Source organism: Fistularia commersonii, chromosome 12 (assembly GCF_037954325.1).
Source record: "Fistularia commersonii isolate RoL2024-O1a breed Wild chromosome 12, RoL_Fcom_v1.0, whole genome shotgun sequence".
Taxonomy (NCBI): domain Eukaryota; kingdom Metazoa; phylum Chordata; class Actinopteri; order Syngnathiformes; family Fistulariidae; genus Fistularia; species Fistularia commersonii.
In genome coordinates, this window is record NC_141295.1 from 13787305 (window position 1) to 13802699 (window position 15395).

General features: G+C 42.5%; 1 protein-coding gene across 1 annotated transcript; it reads left to right on the plus strand.

Annotated features, from left to right (window-relative positions):
- Positions 1-1819: 1819 nt before the first annotated feature.
- On the plus strand, positions 1820-15341 carry arhgef38 (Rho guanine nucleotide exchange factor (GEF) 38). Its single transcript, XM_086157236.1, has 15 exons — positions 1820-2043; positions 3091-3327; positions 7314-7498; positions 7840-7957; positions 8056-8203; positions 8298-8315; positions 8433-8632; positions 8763-8893; positions 9837-9941; positions 10037-10144; positions 10840-11190; positions 11278-11415; positions 12070-12271; positions 13058-13338; positions 14689-15341. Exons 1-15 carry the CDS (start codon positions 1848-1850, stop codon positions 14869-14871), a joined length of 2601 nt encoding a protein of 866 aa, XP_086013362.1. The 5' UTR covers positions 1820-1847; the 3' UTR covers positions 14872-15341.
- The last annotated feature ends 54 nt before the right edge of the window (positions 15342-15395 follow it).

The window sequence follows — 15395 nt, forward strand, 5'->3', positions numbered from 1 at the left end:
AGGTAGCAGGCAAATTACTCATTGGTGACCATCTAATGCGCACGTAAGGCCCATCATGTGTAATAGCACACTTGATGGTGATCCGAAAACACAATAGGAACGCTCATTCCATGTAGTTCAATAGGGAGCAAATGCATCCATTCATCGTTCTGGAAAGGAAGAGAGTATCTGGTTGCCATCATTGCTGCTTCTCAGAGTCAGTGAGTTACCACCCTGTCTACATTTAATATTTGACATGAACGTCATTTTAAAATCTTATTTAAAAAAAAAACTTTATTGAGCAAGAAATGAAGTATTTGAACAGCTGAAAACTAGTAATTTATCAGATTTGTGAAATCTGAACGGACATCAGTGTTTACTGGGTATTGTTCAAAAATAATTTACATTCTGCAGCAGTTAATAATTGCCTGCTCAGTGTTTCATTTCTGTTATCTAACTGAAATGTACACTGCATGCAGCTGATGCGCAACATGACTTGTGGGTTACTTGGGGTGCAATTTCCATTAATCATAACATTGTGAATAGCTAACTCTGTTCGCTAACAAGGTTGCCATCATCTGTTGCACCTGAATCTCTTACTTTAAAAAAAAAAACTTTCTTGCTATGTTGTCTATACGTCCCACTTTTCTTTTGTCAGAAATACATTCAACGTATGGCTTGCATTTTTACCTTCCTCTATCAGAACGATGTTGTTTCTTCAAGTCACTCAAATGGCTGCAAACAGGCCAGCAAGAATTCCCAAGCGTTGAAATGAGAACAGGGGTCCTGAATTGTTCATTACTTAAAAGTCCACAGATTGCAGGAAAGTCGAATATTCTCTGCATCTTGTGTATTTCTTCATGCACCCAGTAGAATTTGAGTCTTAAAAAGATACACCCCTGGAAAAGATACACCATTGGAGAAAAAAAGGCAGACTAGGCAAGCAGTTGATGAACATGTGTCGTGTTAAATGACATCACAGCTGAGTGTTTATGTGTGTGTGTGTGTGTGCATGTGTGTGAGAGACGATGGAGGGAGGGGTTCTTTGAAGCTTTTTGACATCATCATCTAATCATGTGATCTTCCTGTAGCAGGCCAGCCCCAGAGGGGCGTGTAGTGATAAAATGCTAAAAAACTTAATATGTGTTTAAAGGTGAGGAGAATTGAGGAACCAAGGAGGTCAGAGGTAGCAGTACTATAACTCAACAGATGCTCTTCAACGTGACAAGTCACTGAATAAGAAGATGACCATGAGGTGCAAATCCAATTGGTCCCGAAAAACTTTTCTCAGACATCCTCTGATGGTAGGTGATCGCTTCAACCCAAGTCAAGAAACTATCTGGTCTAAACAATGAGACCTTCCACAAGCAAGAAAGAAAAAACAATCATACTGAATTATTTGTATACATTATTACATATGTATAATTACTGTACATGTAATGTTTATACTTACAGTATTCATCCATCCATCCATCCATCTTCCACCGCTTATCTGAAGGCAGGTCGCGGGGGCAGCAGCCAGAGCAGAGAGGCCCAGACATGGCCCATTTTGACTCAATGTGCCCAGCCTCCCTCGCGACGTGGTTGTAGTTCTGCTGGAGGTGGGAGCTGAAACTCCTTCTGACAGGGGACCCCATTCCCAGCAGACCCTCACGTTACAAGGTTCTTCCAGGTTTGACCGGCATCTTCCCCCACCATCGGAGCCAGCTCACCACCAGGTGGTGATCAGTTGACAGCTCCGCCCCTCTCTTCACCCGAGTGTCCAGGACATGTGACCACAAGTCCGGTCGATCAAAGAACTGTGGCCTAAGGTGCGTGGGTGCAAAGTGCACATATGGACACCTTTATGCCTGAACACGGTGTTTGTTATGGACAATCTGTTACGAGCACAGAAGTCCAGTAACAAAACACAGCTCGGGTTCAGATCTGAGTGGCCGTTCCTCTCACTCTTGCCCTTCCAAGTCGCACTGTCATTGCCTACGGGAGCGTTGAAGTCTCACAGTCGGACTAGGGAGTCCCTAATAGGAGCGCCATCTAGCGGACCCTATCTGGACCCCAAGAAGGGTGAGTAAACTAACCTGCTGTTGGGTGCATAGCCGCAAGAAGTCAGAACCCGTCCCACCACCTGAAGGCAGAGGGAGCCTATCTTCTTGTCCACCAGGTTGAACCCCAACGTACTGGTGCTGGTGCCGAGTTGGGGGGGGGGGGGCAATCAATATGCCCAAACCTGCCCGGCACCTCTCACTGGGGGCAACTGCAGAGTATAAAAGTATCCTGCACGTCTCAAGAGGCCTGGTTTCAGGCCCCATGCTGTGTGTCCAGGTGAGTCCGACTATATCTAGTTGGAATCTCTCAGCCTTGCGCACCAGCTCGGGCTCCTTCCCCACTAGAGGTGACAGTCCATGTACCAACTGCTGATGGTCAGACCGCCACACTTTGTCTGGCCTTCACCTGGGAACTATTTGCCTTGGGTGACCCTACCAGAGGCGTAAAGCCCCCAACACCATAGCTCCCAGGATCACTGGGACGCGCAAACTCCTCCATCATGTTAAGGTGGCAGTATCACAATCTTTTTTTTCAATAACGAAAATGAAATTGTGCCAAGAAAAGCATTTATTTGAATTGATACAATTTCCAACAATGAGAAAAACAACAATTATCATATATTATTATTATTATACATATATTTTGTTACTCTCAATGTTACCCTATGTGGCAATCATTATTATATGTACACAAACATTCTCTAACTTTAGTTTGTGCTGCTGTAACACCGCGAATTTCTCTTATGGGGACCGATAAAGTCTTATTTTATAGTCATGTATTTAGTATTGTAATAATATTTAGTCAAGTGATGTCTTCAAGTTAAAAAAGCTACCCTGTAGACTGGTGATTTGTCCAACCCGTCAAGATCTATAGTGGAGTAAAAGGAAGAAGTGCACCATGGCAGTGGGGGAGGTGTGGTCACAGAACTCTCATGTCAGGTAGACAGGAGGAGCTACATTACCTGTGCAGAGTGAGCCTTGCACAGAGTACAGTGCACCTGTTACACCTCCCAGGCTCTCTGCCTCCCTCCCTCTCCCCATTCTGTTCTTCTTGACTAACACACAGGAACCGACGGCCCCGCCATGGATCTCAAAGAGGCCATCGTGAGTGATAAGGACAAGGAAAAGGACAAGGAGAAAGTGATCAAGAGGAGAAACCGGCCCGTGTTCTTGCGATACCTGGAGAGGAGAAAGACGGACACTGTCGTCGTGGCTGATGACATGGGCAAAGGAGACATCAACCTGGGGACATTGGTGAGGAGGAGTCAATCTGACAAGACGGAGTACAGCGCTAAACTTAAAGGTACATTGGTTAATGACCTCCCCAGGGGTCAAACTATGGCAACAATCTACACATATGAGCCAGCACTGAAAAGTCTCTCAACTCTTTATACTGTACTTTTTTCACACATTTTTTTCCGTGATGGATTGATATCAAGAGCAACTTCTTTGGCTTTAGGGCATCAATGCAATGCAAACACAAAACAGCAGTGCACCGCATCGGTGCCGGGCACCTGTTGTGTTACTATGTGGTGAGCCAGAGATACTCCCATAGGGATGGGGCCACATATGCAAAATGTGCTCCAAAGTCAGGCACAGAGGAGTGGCTTTAGAAGCGTTCAAGACCGGATGGTAAACAAGACCCGGTGACACGTGATTAACAATTTTCCATCCTGATCATAAAGGAAAGTTTGAAGATGTCTCAGCTGCATAATCTTAGATGTCCCTTTCAGCTGTTATAAGAAAGACCTTTTTTAGTAGTTGGTGTAAGAAGTTAGAGTAATATTATAACATTAAAAGAATGCGTGATGATTCACACATTTAGATAGCACCTTATTACAGTATGCTGTTAGTCACTTCAGACAGACGGTACATTCATCTTTCTGAATAACTGGCTTCCAGTCTCCTTAAAGTTAAATGTTGTAGGAATGTTGTAGTTCAGGGAAATGACTGAATGACTATCAGCTGGGGCTACTACTTAAAAAATGCTGAAGCATGTTGGCTTTCCTGTCCCACTCGTTCCTCCTTTCCATGAGCAATTCAACCCTCATTCCAAATGAGTAATGAAGCGCATGCACACACACACACACACACACACACACAAATTCACACACATTCACACACAAACTTGCCTTATCAGCTGCAGCGCTATTTACTTGGAATAGAGACTCTCTCTATTCATTTGCACTTTCTGTTTTGTTGACTAACCTGCATGGGTGCATCGAAAAACACCAGGGTGTTTTCAGTAAACATCTTAAGTTCAAGCCTCACACATGACAAGCAGTTTTATATATTTAAAGGGGTATTACCATTGTAAATATTGACGGAACGATGACTTCACTGAGAGAGGAAGCATGTGAGCTGCTGCTTGACAGTCAGTTCTCATGTGCTTGTCAGACAGGTTGTTCAAGTCAGAGGGCCATGGTAGCATGGCAACATGGCATCACCATCATATCTCTTTAATAGAATACTACACATATCTCAAAAATCATCATTTCAGTGATAATTACAAAAATGGTATGAAAACTGTATATGTATTTCGGTATACACGCATAGAGAGAGAGAGAGAGAGAGAGAGAGAGCGAGAGAGAGAGAGGGAGAGAGGGAGAGAAATTGTTAACAATATCTTGCTTTCAGACAGGGTTGATCTGTCTGTATTTCATGTTCCATAAAACAAGGCATTCAAATTGCCATGCAGTGTAATAAAACTGTAATTAAGGTCAAAGAAAGCAAAATCAGTGCGATCTCCTGTATAGAAGTGAGACACAAATTATAAGATGCACAAGCCCAACTTGTTAAAATGAAACATTTAACTATTAATTTTGTGCTTTGTTTTTTATTTTTTAATTTGATAAAATTGTGCTCAGCACTTTGCGGTGTGGCCAAGTCTGACACGTCATTTTTCTGCATTGTGATATATGATACTTTTTTTTTTTCTTTGTATGGGCTGGCTCTCAGATCCCTTTCAATGGTCTGAGCAGTGAAAGGCTCAGTATCCACTTTCATGGGAACTCCTATGCTGGCAACATAGCTCACCAAACATAATACTAGGGGAAGAAAAAAAAATCACTAACTCAGATCCGGTAGGAAATGTAAAAACTGAAATACATTCTTGCTATAATGAAAGGAGTTTTCAAGGCCACACCGGAAAAAACAATTCAGCACAACATAAAAAAAGAAGAATATGAAATTTACTCAGATTGTGCATGGATTCCTCCGAAGATTAGGGAAAATGCTAAATGCATGGTAGAATGGGTCAAATTCCAAATTGAATAAACATTAAATTCTGTCACCAAGTTAATATGCACAATCCTTCAATACAGGCACTTTTCTAATTGAGACCTTTGGTATGTTGACACACAGCACTGTATAAGATTGCTGAAATACAAATTTAATGCTCCTTTCAGTTAGGTTTTATGGGTTTATAATCCTATTTTCCATTACTTCTGGTTAAAGAAAGTAAATAATGTCTCTGCAATTCACCATTCAATACATTTCCAAGGCGAATACTATTCTGTGTAATAGTAATGCTGAGTAATGAGAGAATGCCGTTCATAGTGACTTAACAGTTAAATGTTGTATAACCTGTGGCCTCTTGACATTCAGTATTCTGTGTTAAGTACGTTTTCATGCCAGGGTCTCGTACACACACGTTTTATTGAGGTGAAAAATTCTTTAACAGGATTCAAGGTATTTATGCCAAATTTGGGACACCAGAATTTGAACTAAGCAATATGAAAAACATTAAAATAAGATTACATTTATATTGTGTTTTATGACTACAATAGTTCTCCATAATGAGTACCATCAGGCAGATGATCAGGTTCTCCTTTTTTTTAAAGTGTCAGATCATTGGTTGTTTATGTCTGCCTGTGGTTAGTTGGTTACAGGCTCTCACAGAAAAGCAACACTGTACTGAATGTTCAAACCTGTTTTCCCTGACCATGACCTTCCTTGACTATCTCATCATGTATGAACAATTCAGGTCTGACACCAACACTCTATTGTATAAATAGCAGGTTTCAGTACAAATGGTGGATTTTTGACTAATCATTATCCAGAACGGTAGAAATCATAAGTAAACACTCTGGGAGTGAACTGATCCCGTAACACTTTCATTGCAAATAAACCCTTAAGTACCAAGTGCTTCAAGTAGCAAAAAGAATAAAATGAAAAAGAATTAAAAAAAAACAAAAAACTTTTTTTTTATTTATGAATTTGATTATTTATTAATTAAATGTTTAAAACAAACCAAAAAAGATTAGGATAACTTTAGCAGATGAAAATAATGTAAAATCATTGAGGACAAATAAAATTGTTTGTTTTGTTTTATGTTACAAACTTAAAGCCAGATTATAAACTGATTTAATCAGTGAGCTGCTGCCAGTCAGAAACCCACTAAAATCTCATATATATATATATACACACACACACACACACACACACATACACACACACATACACACACACACACACACACACATACACACACCGGTATATATTTGTTCAGCTCCTTGGTGGTATAAGCAGGCTGATGCGCCACTCTAAAACTGTGTGAAAAAAATGCGTATCTATGATTGTGTGCACTCTTTGTGAAATAGCATCTGTTTGTATGTGGGGGTGCATGTGTGTGTGGGCGCACACGCGCGTGCATGCTTCTGTGCGTGTGTGTGTCCTCTTAAATGTGTGTTCATCAGTGTTTGCCACTCCCCTCACACCCCCAGCCCGAGCAGATGGAATGCCTGAGCACGCCAGTGCCGTACCTCATCGGCACGATTAGTTCCGCAACCTGACACGGGCTTTGCCGCCTTATATTTCCCTTCCTCCACCCCTCCCTCTTTCCCCTCATCTCTACTTCCCCAGAGGAGGAAGTATGGTGTAGCGCAGATTAAGCAGTGAGGAAGCATCCCTCTTCCCCGAACAGACACACTTGCATACCATGCAAAGCACACAGCAGCCTGGCGGCGCAGCAATAAAAAAAAGAAGAGCAGTGAGCCTGACTGGCATGTTAAGTGAGGCCTTTTGGCGCTTGAGTCAAAATAATTACTGTGAAATATCGCTGGCTGCTCACATATCAAGGGGATGTGTTAAAAGAGTGTGTGTTTAGCAAAGCACACATCACCGGGGTGTTTAACAGGATTCTAGCAAAAACATTCTGCGTGTGCCACAAGCCAGTAATGCTGGATGTCTCCATTATCTGATTTGAACGCCCGCAAATTGCATCTAAGATTATTCACACCTGTTTCACACCTATGGTCATTTTTTACGGCATTTTGTTTTGTCCCTCAGAAAAAATGACGCCGTATGACCTGTCTGCGCCCTCCTCTCCTGCACTCGACCCAGAGGAAGTCCGTTTGAGAAAGATGAAACGCAGGGCAAAGGTCGCCCAGGAGCTCGTGCAAACGGAAAAAGACTATCTGATTGACCTGGAGCTGTGCATCAGAGAGGTGGTTCTACCTCTAAGAAACACGCAGGTGAATAGCGTCCTTCCACTATCGATAATCAATCATTGTATGTAAATGGAATAGTCAGAGCCAAGCAAATCAGGGTTCTCCAGGCCATATTTAGCAAATGAAAGCTAGAAATCCGGATCTGACAGAGCAAATATGAATCCATATGTTTACACAAAATATTAAAAAAAAAGACCTATCAATCACTTCTCAGACCGGGATGTTTGTGTTAACAAAATCAAATTTAAACAGATCCAATAATGCACTTTAATGGTAAACATACTTTGACAGACAGTCATATTTTACTATTCCAATTGCTGTTTGCACAATCCATACCTCGGTACAGCTTGTCTTTCTACACTCAGGTTGTAGATACAGACCGGCTGTTTACCAACATGGAGACGGTCTGCGAGGTGTCGGCTGATCTGCTCCACAGGCTACAGGAGGCCGTGGCAGACCCCGACCCAGAGGCAGTTGTTATTGGTAATATCCCGTTCGCAGCTAATAACTGCCCAAGTCACTTATTAGTTGCATTTTGAGCTCTGGTTGACAACATCAAACATGTCTTGACTATTTTGAAGGTGGAGTATTCATCCAAATGAAAGCGGCTTTAGAAGACGTGTACAAGATTTACTGTTACCACCACAACGACGCCAACATGTCGCTGAAATCCTACGAAAAGGAGGAAGAGATAAAGCAGCATTTCACCACATGTACATTAGCGCTGAAGTATGTCCCGACACTTCATTCATTTTTCAAATGATCCTTAACTTCCTCATACTCAGGTCATTTTTAATGTTGTCCTCATCCTTTTGGATTACAGGAAAATCTATGACAAAGAGTAAGTATCCGGCGATAAAACATACTGTTTTGTCGCAGGTCTGATTCTCTGCCTATATTTCACTCTCTTGATGGTGATGCTTTGTTCTTTATTATGAAAATATTCTGACTGTCACAGGGGAAAGCCTAACTTATTGGACATGGGCTCTCTGCTCATCAAACCCGTCCAGAGGATCATGAAGTACCCCTTGCTGCTCGGGGAGCTCTGGCAGGCCACACCCGAAGACCACCCCGATTGTTGCCCGCTGCAGGAGGCGTTCACTGCAACCAAGATAATAAATGTCAACATCAATGAGTTCAAGAGGCGCAAAGATATAGGTGAGCTTGGAAGACTCAGGGATAATATCACTGCATAATATTACATTAAATGATCTAGTATCCGGTGCATTCAAGCTGTAACATATGAAACATTATTTTAATAATGTGGTCCAATTTTGATTTGATTTAGTCATGAAGTACAAGAATTTAGAAGACGAAGGAACGCTGCGCAAACTTCACAAGTTCAACATTCACTCCATCAGGAAGAAAGGCGATAGGTTTGCTGGCTATCTGAAAATCCTAACCGGAGTTGAACCACAGGTAAAAGACTAGAATGTCACAATTATCTGCGGTTATCTAAACTTCTGTTCTTCTTCTCCCCCTCTCGGCTTTTCCCTTCAGGGGTCGCCACAGCGAATCAAGCTTCTCCATCTAACCCTATCCTCTGTATCCTCCTCTTTCATACCAGCTACCTTCATATCCTCTCTCACTACGTCCATAAGTCTTCTCCTTGGTCTTCCTCTAGACCTCCTGCCTGGCAGCTCCAATTCCAGCATCCGGCTACCAATATATTCACTATTCCTCCTCTGTACATGACCCAACCATCTCAGTCTGGCTTCTCTGACCTTCTCTCCAAAACATCTAACATGCTCTCCCTCTGATAGACTCATTCCTGATCCTTTCCATCCTGGTCACTCCCAAAGGGAACCTCAACATCTTTATCCCTGCAACCTCCAGCTATGCTTCGAGACTTTTCGTCATTGTAACCGTTTCTAAGCCATACGGCATCATTGGTCTCACCGCTGTTTTGTACCCCTTTCCTTTCATTCTGGCTGATAGTTCTCTATCGCATAAAACCCCCAACATTTTTCTCCACTCATTCCGACCTGCTTGAACCTCCTTCCCACACTCTTCGTTCCTCTGGACTGTTGACCATAAGTACTTGAAATCCTCCAACTTCTTGATCTCCACTCCCTGTAGCCTCACCGTTCCAGCCGGGTTCCCCTCATTCACACACATATATTCTGTTTCGCTGTGACGAACCTTCCCTCCTCCATCTAAACTTCTGTTCTAATGGTACAGAGTCAAAGCAAAGCTAAGTATATCTTGTTTCAGCCACTGATCAGAGCACAAAGCTCCTGCTCAGGCAACAACTTCTCAGCAAATCTGAATTACAATACAAATGAAACAGCATAAAATTTGTTGACAAAACCAGAAATTTGGGGGATTTAGTTTATATGATCTTTTTTATTTTTATTTTTAGGTGAGAGATGAAGTATTTGACAGAGAGGAAAAGCTGTTCAGAAGTCTGGAGAAAGCCGTGAGGCTGCTGGTCAAGAATGTCCAGTGTTATCTGCAGCAGGCACAGGTTAGCAGCTCAGCCTCCTGGGAGAAATGTGAAGTGTTGGCTTGTTTAAAGGCTCCTGTAGAAATTCGGAGCTTAACCTTTGGTTTCTCCTGCAGGAGATGGTGTCTGTAGCTGTTCAGACTGTCAAGGACTTGGAAAACGTCATCAGGGATGGCACAAATGGCTCATCACACAACAATGGCGGCGACCCCTATAAGCACTTTGTAAGAATGGCTTTTTTTCCTGAAATGACAAAACATGATTTCCTTATCCTCACAGTACGTTGCACTGACACCCCTTCTTCCCTCCCTGTCCTGGTGTCACCTTGACTCGTGTTCTCATTACTTTGCTGTCTTGTTTTTGTTTTGCTTTTTTTCATAAATCCCCCCCCTCTAACTGAATCATCAGCCACTCACACTTGTATTAATCTCCTCCTTTGTAAGCTGTAACGATATTTCAAGGTGTTCTTTACGACGAGACGATATGACGTTGGTAACCAAAATAGATTTCATTGGGTCATTATTTGCGCAGAATAGGAAATGAGCAAATGTAAATGATGAAACTTAATCCTGGAATACATGACACGATCCCTCATTATAAATCAATGAGGTCACAAATGGTAGCTTATTTTAGTGTATAAACAGAAAATATAGGTGATGAGGCTTTGTTATAATTATATGGTTAGGGTTAATTTGGGGGTTGCATTTTAGTCTGTTTGGTTTGAATTCTCAAATTGCTTGCATTACTAAATCACAAACAAGCCAAAAAAAAAAAAAAAAACCGACACACACAAAAAATACGATCCCGTTTTCTCTTACAATTTTTATGTTGAGATTACAAATAGTAAATCACTTTTGAGACATTTCAGAGTACATCGTGTATTGCTATTTATATTTATTGCTTCGCTAACTTCTCACAGACAGAGAAAATGGAGCGCCTGGTCCTCGCCCCTGTCTCTTCTCTGCAAGGCATGTTCACAGCCCCGCAGAAGCTCATCCAGAAGCGATACGACAAATTGCTGGATTACTGCAGCCGCCTGGAGCGCTCTTCTTCTTTATCCTCATCTACCCCTTCACTGGTGTCAGAGGACCCGTCCGGTCCTGCCAGGAGAGACTACGAAGCTCTCAACACCTTATTAGTGGAAGAGTTGCAGAGGTTCAACATGGCCGCTTATGCTATCTTTACCAACTGTGTGGTAAATCTAGTGTCCTTACTCAGAGGGTTAACGAATAAAATACTACTGCGCGCTCCGGCCATGCAACAGCTTCCGGTAAGTATCCTGCACATGAGACACATTAGATTTGTGTGTGTATTTTATGATAAAATTGTGACACTGTAATCTTTTCTTCCCCACCAGGTTCCGTTGTCGAACATTGCCGAAGTGCAGAGCAGCATCATGGAGGGGCTGAACAACATGAGTTTCGTCAAGGATAACGCACAAAAGTTAATGGAGCGAAAAGTCAGCTTTGAAAGACAGCGAGACAAGAAAATGACGGTAAGAAAATTCGCAGAGGAGGTGGCTTGTAAGCTACAGTGACCAAAAGACAGGAAGCAACGCTGGAGGTGGCAGGGATGAAGATGTTGGATTCCCTTTTGGAGTGACCAGGATGGGTAAAATCAGGAATGAGTCTATCAGAGGGAGAGCATGTTAGATGTTTTGGAGAGAAGGTCAGAGAAGCCAGACTGAGATAGTTGGGTCATGTACAGAGGAGGGATAGTGAATATATTGGTAGACGGATGCTGGAATTGGAGCTGCCAGACAGGAGGTCTCGAGGAAGACCAAAGAGAAGATTTATGGATGTAGTGAGAGAAGATATGAACGTAGTTGGTGTGAGAGGATGATACGGAGAATAGGGTTACATGGAGAAGGTCGATTCGCTGTGGCGACCCCTGAAGGGAAAAGCCGGAAGGGGAAGAAGACGGTGGCTTGTAAGCTATGTCTTATCAAAGCAAACACCATTAAGAACTTCAAACCAGGCACCGGGAAACTCCCGCCCCCACCTGTCAGTTCCATGACATTGTAAATCTTAACTTGTTTCTGTACATACATGAGCACATAAGGTTGGGTCGTGTTAGTCACATGTTTTATATTTCTTATCACATTCCTTATATCTTATCTTGATCTGTTCTGTGGTGTGTTGCCTTCAAGATGCCAGAGGTGCAGCATCAGACGGACGACCAGCGCGCCCGGCTGCTGGCAGAATACCCTCTGAGCCGTCTGTACCAGCTAAAGAGAAAGTGTAATGGCTGCCAGGAGCAGGACCTCAGCTTGCTTGAAGGAGAGCTGGTGGCCCTGCTGGAGGACACGGACCCATTGGGCAGCAGCACTCGCTGGCTGGTTCATAGCGGAGGCAAGTGTGTGCATGTGTGACTATGTGTGTATGGACCAAGGATGTTGGAAAATGGTGGCTCTTGACCTATGTAAGAAGATAAAAAAAAGGGAATGAAGTCATTACACCACACCCTTATAAACAAATATAGTCTGTAAATGCAGCAAACTTTACTTCCTGTCTCAGCACACGAGATGTTTGTGCGATGTTCCCGCTGTGTTTTCCGCGGCCTCTGGAGACATTTGGCTCGCAACAAGAACCCCACTCCACGGCTTGTCTCCTTCTCTTCTGTACATCTCGCAGCGGCGCCCGAGATCTTGTTTGGAACAAACCACTGTGCGTTGTAAGCAGTGTTTCTTAGTGTACAATGCCTCTCCCTTTGGGTATTCAAAAACAAGGCTGGGGACACACCGTTCGCTTGCCTCCACTGCATTCTTCAACAACAGCTTCCTTTTTGAGCTCTAGACCAAGAAAAAAAAAAAAAAAGTGGTGTTTCTTTGTACAAAGTGCGTTCTTCACAGACTTGTCATCTCCTCCGGGATTACAATCATTCCCAGGAAGTTGTTTTTGATTTTCAACACAATGAATTCGCTTGTCTCTTATTTACAGTCTTCAGGTCTAACCCAGTAAGTGGGTTCAAGCTAGTGTGAGCAATGTAATGCCGTAATACGATACATCCAGTGCCACGTGTTGACACATCCGGCCTCCAGAAAATAAGCCGATTGTTGATCGAAATCGTGAGAATTGAAACAAAGCAGCAAACCTTGTTCTCTCAGTTTGCCACTCTGTGCTGTGTTTCTCTCCCAGGTGCCCAAGGTTACGTCTACTCCACTTTCCTTAAGCAGTACAACCCGCTGCGGGACTCGCAGCGGTCAGGCCAGATGGCCAAAGATCAGCGACAGCAGCAGCCTGCCTTGGTGGATGAGGACTTCGATGACCTCAGCCTTTTTATGTCGGGCAGTGGCAGCAGCAGCTTGCGCAGCTTTGGTCTCAGCACCACCGACAGCAGCTCCACACTGTCCTGCCTACAGGGGGAAACAGAGAGCGCTGTGGACCTGGAAGGTGGAACAGACATAGCGGCTCAGCAGGTGTGTATTGAATCTTTATTAATTGGTATATTTTCCCGTTTTACATCACGTGTCATTTAACTGAACCCCCGTGCTCAACAGAGCAGCCATTGCTTCTCTCCCCTGAGGTGCAGTTGATTATTCAAAGTTTTAGGGGGAAATTGTGAAATTTGGAGGCGCACCAGATACGCCTGCCTTCTCTCAGAGGCGCTGGAACTTGATGGCATCTGCTTTGCTCACATTGCCAAAAGTACATATAAAAATTCAACAATCCTGTTTCATTCCGGAAATCCTATCCTGATTACTCTAGATAGCAGCAGATCCTGTTGTGGGCAGTTTCATTTGGAAATGTTTTCTTCTGACTGAAATAAATCCCCATCTGTCTGTAAGAAATTGACCACAAAGGCGTCTGGTGATAATATTTCATGTTTTGAGAAACGTGAGACAAAACTTGATGATTTTTTTATATTCTATTGAATACAAAGCTAAGATTGTGGCAGCAACAAATTACATTTGAGGTACCACAGGCAAGAGGAGAGTTTCTTAATTTGGAGTAAAGTGCATTTTTGACTTTGACATGGTAGATAATTTACCTTACTTTTGAGGTTATAATAACATGCCACCAAAGGAGACCTAAAACAATGGAGGGACACAGTTGTTATAAGAACACCAGAGGAAGTAAACAGTTTTGTCCTTGGCAATGTTTTGCTTGCAGTGGTGTTACTGCTCTTTCAGAAAAAAAGAACAGTTCACTCGAGGTAGAAACACAATGGTTTCAGCCATCTGACCTTCGTCTCTGAAGAAATAATGATTTACAAGGTGAATCACAGCATTGGGAACAGTAGGAGAGAAATACGAGATGATGCAAGTTTTCAATGACATTTTAATCCCATGTTCTTGTATAATATTGATTCTTTGTTTTTCGCTATGATGGAAGTACATTGTAACTACATCCAAACCTCTTTATTTGTACATGTTGAACTCAAGTATACTGTATGTGGCATACAAACATTTGAGTTAGTATGCAGTCAGTAGTTTAGTATGATTGAATACGAAATTGAAAAACAACACACACACACACACACACACACACACACACACACACACACATACAATTTTAGCACAAGCAAATCTCAGTCCAGCTGGGGCCCAATTATTCTGTCCACACAGTCCAGTGTGTGGCACTGATAAACAGTGCCCCCTTCTGGACATTTCAGGTAGTAACATTAATATGCTGCATACAACTGACATTTAAAATTTCTTTTTCTATTTTGAGAGGAGAGATGGTTTGACATTTTCAACTGCATTAAGTGGGTTAGTGACTTTACGTGGTTTCGTTTAATATATTTTTTATGTCGCTTTTCTCCACAGTTCTACGCCGTGTATGCTTTTCAAGCCCGTGGTGACCAGGAGCTCACCTTACAGGAGTACCAGCATGTACGCATTCTCCAGTTTCATGACCTGGGTGGAAATAAGGACTGGTGGTTAGCTGAAGCTAACGGACAAAAGGGATACGTCCCTGCCAACTACCTTGGCAGGATGTCTTATGCGTAAACGTATCCCTCTGGTTTTGCGTGGGACATCCCGGAACTCCCCCCTCAAAACACAATCAAGCACAAATTTTGTGTTGTAAACAATCCTCCTCAGCTTTTCCTTAACATGAAAAAAAAAGAATTCTGGTATGAATGTAAAACATTTATGCTTTGAGAAAGCAAAAAAATTACTGGTGCTTGCTGTCATGCCAGCAAGTAAATGTCAAATCTGCTTTGCCTTTAGAAATCAGAAAGATATGGATGAACATGACTAATTGTAGATACCAGCCACTGTGCTGAGCACTTTTTAAGCTGCAGTGTTTTTCAGAATAATTATGAAGAGATTTATAAAATGAAGTAAATTCTATATGTGAACTGGGTAACAGATGAAGTAATTTATCTAAGTATGACATGTGAATGTGAAATGACAAAACAGATGTTATTTATATTTTAATAACTGCAATAAATAAATGAAGCCTTTATGAAGACCAATGTGGGCTTCTGTTTTCTCTTCTGGAAGAATATCAACAGCAAATAACACCTACA